Source organism: Malus sylvestris, chromosome 15 (genome assembly GCF_916048215.2).
Source record: "Malus sylvestris chromosome 15, drMalSylv7.2, whole genome shotgun sequence".
NCBI classification, from domain to species: domain Eukaryota; kingdom Viridiplantae; phylum Streptophyta; class Magnoliopsida; order Rosales; family Rosaceae; genus Malus; species Malus sylvestris.
Genome location: NC_062274.1, coordinates 15,082,957 through 15,091,083, shown reverse-complemented (window position 1 = coordinate 15,091,083; position 8,127 = coordinate 15,082,957). Strand labels below are relative to the sequence as shown.

The 8,127-nt window shown below is 40.2% G+C and overlaps 1 protein-coding gene across 1 annotated transcript; it reads left to right on the top strand.

The window, feature by feature from the left end:
- The first annotated feature begins 4,062 nt into the window (after positions 1-4,062).
- On the top strand, positions 4,063-7,917 carry LOC126602710 (uncharacterized). The gene is made up of 6 exons (XM_050269605.1): positions 4,063-4,899; positions 4,960-5,272; positions 5,412-6,258; positions 6,317-6,332; positions 6,876-7,220; positions 7,876-7,917. Exons 1-6 carry the CDS (start codon positions 4,063-4,065, stop codon positions 7,915-7,917), a joined length of 2,400 nt encoding a protein of 799 aa, XP_050125562.1.
- Positions 7,918-8,127: the final 210 nt, after the last annotated feature.

Here is an 8,127-nt window from a genome sequence, read left to right as displayed (position 1 = left end):
CTCCCAATCTTGTCTTCCATCGCTGAGGCGAGGCGAGCCAAAGCATCTGCATGACTGTTTGTCGCTCGAGGAATTTGGGTGATTTGGTAGTGGAAGTGTTTGAGCAACAATTGTGTTTGTGCCAGATATGCTGCCATGGAGCTATCTTTAATGTCAAAGTTGTTGGTGACCTGGTTAACCACCAATTAGGAGTCACTGAAGATATCAATTCGTTTAACCCCAAGGTGTTTGGCCAAACGTAAGCCTACTAGAAGGGCTTCATATTCGGCCTCATTGTTCGATGCCTTGAATTTGAAACGAAGAGCATACTCCATCGCCACTTTGTCAAGGGTCGTAAGGACTAGTCCTGCTCCACAACCCTGTTGGTTAGACGAGCCATCAACATACAGACTCCATGTTGGGGCTATTGGTTCTATTTTCTGAGCTTCTGAGGGTAATAAAACCACTTCTTTAGGTGTAAAAACAATGTCAACAGGATATGTGAAGTTGACGATGAAGTTTGCCACTGCTTGGCCTTTCTCAGCTGGCTTTGGTTGGTAAGAGATGTCAAACTCACCCAATGCTATCTCTCATCTTATCATTCACCCCGAAATGTCAGAACTAGTATGTCGAAAATGATGATTGGTAAGCATGATGATGAAGTGTGCTTGGAAGTAAAGGCGAAGTTTTCGAGCAGACATGACCAATGCTAGAGCTAATTTCTCAATGTTGGAGTATCGTGTCTCCGCATCTTGTAAGGCCTTACTAGCGTAGTAGACAGGCCGTTCAACATTACCATCATTTTGAATTAAAATGGAACTAATTGCTGAAGTCGATACCGATAGATAGATAATGAGAGTGTCACCAACCTCAGGTTTGGAGAGCAGATGGGCTTTACTCATGTAGTCTTTGAGGTTCTTGAATGCTTCAGCACATTCATCAGTCCATGTAATGTACTTTTTACTTCCCTTAAGTGCTTTGAAGAAAGGAGCACATCTATCTGTAGCCTTAGAGATGAACCAAGTTAAGGCTACCACTTTGCCAGTATGGCTTTGGATGTCTTTTGAAGTTATCGGTTCCTTCATGTTGAGGATTGCTTTGATCGTTTCGAGATTAGCCTCAATGCCTCGTTGGCTTATCATGAAGCCTAAGAATTTGCCAAAGCCTACGCCGAAGGCACATTTGTTGGGGTTCAACCTCATTCGATACCTCTTCAGAATGGTGAAAGTTTCAGATAGGTTGGTGATGTGTTAGTCAGCATGTTTGCTCTTGACTAACATATCATCAGCGTAAACTTCTATGTTCTTCTCAATCTGTTCGGCGAACATTGAATTGACCAGTCTCTGATAAGTCGCTCATGCATTCTTTAGGCTGAAAGGCATGACTTTATAGCAATATAGTCCCCTGTCAGTAGTGAAGGTTGTGTGTTCTTGGTCCGGAGAGTTCATGAAGATTTGGTTGTATCTTGAGTAAACATTCATGAAGCTCAGGAGTTCATACCCTGCCGTAGAGTCTATAAGTCTGTCTATAAGAAGAAGAGGAAAGCTATCATTCGGGCATCCTGTGTTTAGGTCGGTGTAATCGACACACATTTTCCACAAGACCTTTTGGAGCATGAGACTTTCCTTGGTTGGATTCTTCTTAACAAGAACAACATTTGCTACCCACGTTGGATAATTGACTTCGCGGACGAAACCTATGCCTTTGAGTTTTTCAACTTCTACCTGCATTGCCTCGTACCGTTCAGTGTCATAAGATCTTCGCTTTTGTCTCACTAGCTTGGTCTTGGGGTCAATACTTAAGCGATGACAGATGATATCGAGAGAGATGCCTAGCATGTCCTCGTATAACCAGGCGAAGACTTTAGTGTTTTCTTGCAAAAAATAGATCAATGCCAACCGAATGTGTGGTGACAAGGTGGTGTCAATCTTCACCATGCGATCCAGATAATCTTTTGAGATAGAGACCTTCTCTAACTTTTCAACGGGTTGTGCTTGCTGGGTGAAAGAGTCATCTCGAGGATCGTTGGGTTGACTGTTGCCACCTTGAAGATCCAAGTTGGCTTCGTTATGACTTGGTCATGTATAGAAAGGGTTTCCTTGGGCACAGGCAGGTGCTGTTGCTTGACCGAAGTGTTGTAACATGATCGTGCACTAAGTTGATCTCCTTTGATGTAACCATTGCCATAGGGGGTTGGAAATTTCATCAACAACATATGTGTGGATACCATGGCCTTGAGATTGATCACTCATATATTTCATGCATTTATACCATCCATTTCTAAAGTCTTTGTGATGTTTTTGTGTTAAAATTGTGGCATTTTACCTTACCTTGTGTTAATGTGCAGTTAAATTTGGTTTAGGATCAATTTCAAGAAAAATGGAGAAAAGGAAATAGTAAAAAGCAAATAAAATAGCAAGAGGGAGTGGGGAGAAAGACACGAGCATACAAAGGCTGAGTGGAAGAATAAAAGAAAAGAGAGAGAGGGCAGGGAGCAGAAATAATGGACTGATGGAGGAATAAACAAAGGAAAAGAAGAAGGGAGTGCGGCACAACAAAAAGAAAAGAAATAAAACAAAGAGAGTGGAGGAAAGATTGAAATAAAATAGGAAAGGAGTGCATGACACGGGGACAGAAGCAGCAAACAAAAATGAGAAATAAGGGGAGAGAAAGAAGACTGGCGGTATAGAGGCAGTGCACACCGACATAAATTATAAAAGAAGAAGAGACGGAAGGCAGAGGATGGCAGAAAGAATAGAAAACAGAGTGGAGAGAGAGCATTGAGGCAGTGCATATAAAAGTCACGACAAAGAAGAGAGAGATGGGAGACTGACTAGCAGACGTGACAGAAGCAGAGAGACTGACGGGGAGAGCGGGAATAAAACAGAAAAGAAAAAAAAGAAGACAGAGGGCAGACAAGCAGAAACACGGCAGAGAGCAGAGGCTTCACTCTATATTTCTTGGTTTTATCTTCTCAAACCCATGTTTTACTTTTGGTTTAATTTGTGAATTATGTGTAACTAAATTTTAAGTAGTTAGGGGCTGTTTTGAAGCCCCGAATATGATTGTAAGTTTGTTGTGATATTTTGTTTGAATGACTTTTATGAAAGGATGAAAATTGTTTCACTACTTATGTCATTGATAAATTCTTTATGTGTTTCTATGGATGCATACATAGTGAGCATATCTAGGATTTTAATGCTATGAATATATGTTTACCTGCCCTTGTTGAATGAGGACCTACATATGTTCTAGAGTAGCACTTGTTAATTGTGGTTAACATGTGAACCGATTTCTAGGATAAGTAAGACAACGCCAGTACTTACGATGCCTTGTGATGACTCAAACTCTTTTTATTCTTAATGATTTCTACTTGTTAAATCTATGAACACGCCATTCTAGATTGCATGTTAGGAACTAAGTTATGTTGAAAACGCCATTCTCTTAACATACTACGTAAGAAAGAGTAATAGGTTGTGTTCTAACATTGAGTCAACTTGAGCATCTTCATCCGGAAATAAAAGGAATTTGAATGAAACATAACATGTTTGCATGATTATTTGGTGGTGGATAACAATTCCACCTAACTCGTTTTCTTAACTTGTGAATTAAAATCTATTGGTATTATTTAAAACTTGTTGAGGTCCTGTTTTGTCCGATTTAATTTAAATAGCTAATCAACTCCAAAAATCCCAAAAATTTGTGTGAGCATAGCTTGGTGTGTCTAGTTTATGTGTATAAAATGTCGTTGCATTTGGATAAATGTAAGTTAGTCTAATAATTATTGTTCGGTGGCTGGTCAGTGGAGACAGCCACCCCGTTTTTGTGACATTTTAAGTATTTGGATAAAACAATCTTCTGCGGGAAAGACCCTTATTTTCATATGCTACAATCGAAAATTTTTAGTGTTAATAAGGAAAATTAATAGGATAATTGTGGGCTACTTTGTGGTGCGTTATAATTCCTACCAAATTTTGGCGCCGTTGCCGGGGATTGTTATTTCTAAATTACTTATTTTTCTATTATTTTCTTTTCTTATCCAATTAGTGTTTTTGTTTTTATTTCAGGTACTCTTTGTAGTACATGCATACTCGAAAGTATAAGAGCATTGATCTAGCTTCCTACGATCCAGAGATTGAACGAACATTTCGAAAGCTTCAGAGAAAAATCAAGCAAAAGTGTGCATCGGTGTCTTTACCACCATCTTCTCCACCACATTTAAGTTCGGAAGAGGAGGAGGAACCACAAGAAGGCATGGCTGATAACCGTACATTGAGGGAGTTGGCAATGCCAAATACGGATCAACAACTATTGTGCATCACATATCCAAATGCAGGAGGAGGATTTGAGCTTAAGTCCGGCATGATTCACTACTTGCCTAAGTTCCATGGCTTCTCAACAGAGGATGCCAACAAGCATCTCATGGAGTTTCACGTGGTATGCTCAGGAATGAGACCAGCAAATATGGAGGAGGAGCAAGTCAAGTTGAGGGCATTCCCATTTACATTAGAAGCCAAGGCAAAGGAGTGGCTTTACAATTTACCTCCGGGATCAATGAACACCTGGAACCAGGTGAAGCAAGCATTCTTGGAGCAATATTTTCCGTCCACCAAAGCTGCAAGCATAAGGAAAGACATATGTGCAATCCGACAACAACATGGAGAGCCCTTTGGAGAGTACTATGAGCGATTCACACATTTGGTTGCATCTTGTCCTAATCATCAAATTTCAGAGCATCTTTTAATACAGTATTTTTATGAAGGATTATGTGGTACTGATCGTATAATGCTTGATGCAGCAAGTGGAGGAGCATTCATGGACAAGACACCAATAAATGCTAAGGCATTATTAAAGAACATTGCTGGCAACACACGACAATTTGGAGGGAGAGATGAGCTACCTTTTAAGAAAGTTAACGAGGTAAGTGCTAATTCTAGTATTGAATTACAATTAGCTAACTTGACTAATCTTGTGCAACAGGTTATTGTGGCTCCAAAACAGGTGTGTGGTGTATGTTCAAAGATGGGACATGTCACGGACATGTGCCCTTCGTTGATGGATCAAGGTGGTCTTGAGCAAGCTAATGCATTAGGAGGATTTCAAGGGCAACAAAGGCAAAAGTATGATCCCTATTCCAACAACTATAATGCAGGATGGCGCGATCATCCACACTTAAAGTGGAACAATCAAGACAACGGACAACAATCTGTTCCCAACAACTATAACCGTCCACCTGGCTTCTTTCAAGCAAGACCGCATGCACCATTTCAGCCTCAACAACAAGAAGCTCCAAGTAAGTCTTTTGAGGATTTAATTGCTTCTTTAGCTAACTCTACTCAATCTCATCAATAGAAAACAGACAAAGCAATTGAAAACCTTGAGCGCCAAATGAGTCAGTTAGCAAGTTTAATGGGGGCAACAACACCAACCAGGAAGGTTGCCTAGCCAAACCATGGTGAATCCAAATGCGGAGCAGATGAATGTTGTGACTTTAAGGAATGGAAAAGAAGTTTTTGAGCAAGATGAGGCTTTAACAGAAACTGAAAAGTCTCCTAAAGATACAGAATTGAACAAAAAAGATTCTGATAAGGTAAGTAAAGAAGTTCAAAATTCATTTAACTCATGTGTCCCTATTCCTTTTCCTCGTAGGGTTATGAAGTCTAAGAAAGAGCAAACTGATAAGGAAATCTTGGATACTTTCCGGAAAGTCCAAGTGAAGTTACCTCTTTTAGATGCCATAAAACAAGTGCCCAAGTATGCAAAGTTCCTTAAAGAGCTTTGTACGAACAAGAGGAGATTCCATGATCAAGAAACTGTGGCATTAAGCGAGGAAGTATCAGCTGTTTTGCAGAGAAAGCTGCCACCGAAGTTGAAAGATGCCGGTAGCTTTACCATTCCATGTGTAATTGGAGGCAAAAAGTTTGGGAGAGCATTGTGTGATTTGGGGGCATCCATCAATATGATGCCATATTCAGTGTATGAGTCATTGAACCTTGGAGACTTGAAGGAAACAAAGGTAGTAATCCAGTTGGCAAATCGTTCAAATAGATATCCCAAAGGCCTATTGGAGGATGTACTTGTGCAAGTGAATGAACTCATTTTTCCCGCTGACTTTTTTGTTCTTGAGATGGAACATGATCCTATGCCTACTGCACTTCCTCTTAAATTGGGAAGACCATTATTTAGAACAGCACGGACGAAGATTGATGTCTACGATGGTACCTTAACCATGGAAATTGAGGGGGAAAACGTCAAGTTCAGAATCTTCAATGCTATGAGGTATCCTAGTGAATTAGAATCTTGTTTGTATATTGATGTGTTTGATTATTTTGTGCAGGATTGTTTTAATGAAGGTGTGGGACAAGATAATTTAGAGAAGGCATTAGTGCATATCATTACACATGGAAATTTTAATTATTCAGAGCATGTTTATACCATATTTAGGGCCTCGTATTTAGACCTCGTATAAATACTCGAGGGACTTAAATGTAATTATGTAATAAAGGAAGGGGCAAATATGTAATTAGAGGAGGAGCCCTTATTCTATAAAAGGGCCTCCTCACCCTCACAAACCCTAAGCCTCCTCACATCCCCTAAGCTCTAAGCTCTCTCTCTCCCTCTTCAACAGAGAAATACAATACAATCAGTGTGGACGTAGCCCAAACCTTGGGGTGAACCACAATAACTCTTGTGTCATTTACGTATCTTGCAGATTCATGGTCGGATTTACGTTGTTCCAAGACCTTCGGTTTTGTGCATCAACAGAGCACATTGAAGAAGAATTAATCCAAACAGTGGCCTTTCTTGAGTCTCTTTCACCAATTCGTGGTAAGTGTTCTTCCTATTTTATTTCTCTTCCTACTTCTAACGAAAAAACTCTTCCTTCTGTGATTCAGGCACCCAAATTGGAGCTTAAACCAATTCCTGAACATTTGAAGTATGCATTTTTGGGAGAGGATGAAACATTACCCGTCATCATATCGTCACAACTTTCAACAGAAGAGGGGGAGAAACTAATCCGGGTACTGAAGGATCATAAAACTGCCATAGCTTGGAGCATTGCAGATATCAAAGGTATAAATCCAGCTACATGCATGCATAAGATTCTGTTGGAGGAAGGTGCAAAACCAACATGGGAAGCTCAACGCCGTTTAAACCCACTCATGATGGAAGTCGTAAAAAAAGAGGTTATCAAACTTCTTGATGTTGGCATCATATATCCTATTTCAGATAGCAAGTGGGTAAGCCCTATTCAAGTAGTCCCTAAACGATCTGGAGTCACAGTTGTTAAGAATGAAGCTAATGAGCTAATGCCTACACGTGTGCAAAATAATTGGAGAGTATGTACAGACTATCGAAAGATAAATAGCACCACACGCAAGGATCACTTTCCACTCCCATTCATTAATCAAATGTTAGAAAGGTTAACTGGTCATTCTCATTATTGTTTTCTTGATGGCTATTCTGGGTATAATCAAATTGCAGTTGCTTCGGAGGATCAAGAAAAGACGACTTTCACATGTCCATTTGGCACATTTGCATACCGGAGGATGCCGTTTGGACTGTGCAACGCCCCTGCCACATTTCAGAGGTGTATGAATTATAGTTTGGGGGTCATCATTTGATTTCACTGCAAATTGGGGAAGTTTTTAGTCCAAATGCCGGATCACTTCAAGTACCACCTTCCATTCGAAGTTCACTTCCATGCCATGAAACCTAGGGGAGTGTGACTGGAGGCATCGTCCGCTGCAAGACGTTAAAGAAAGCGCTTCTTGGGAGGCAACCCAAGCTTTCTATCTTTTATCTTTATTTTGAATAATTTTAAATTTTCTTGTTCTGTTTTTCTCTTGTTTTCTGGTTTTTGTGTTTAAGTCCTACTTGTGTTCCTTTATGCAGGTAATGATTTTGCAATTTCTACCACAACTTCTTGCAAGGTAGTTTTACATTCATAAAAATGAAAGGAACATTAAGCATATAAATACAAGAGGGAGCCTTCACAAAGGCTGCTTAGGAGAAGTTTCAGCAGTCGGCGGAGTCCCAGAAGGAGGAGGCATCAGGGGTTGATCATTTGGAGCTTCATTACGCGGTACAACCCCAGAAGACGAAGGCAAATGCTGTTGGAATAAACCCACAAACTGATGATGATCA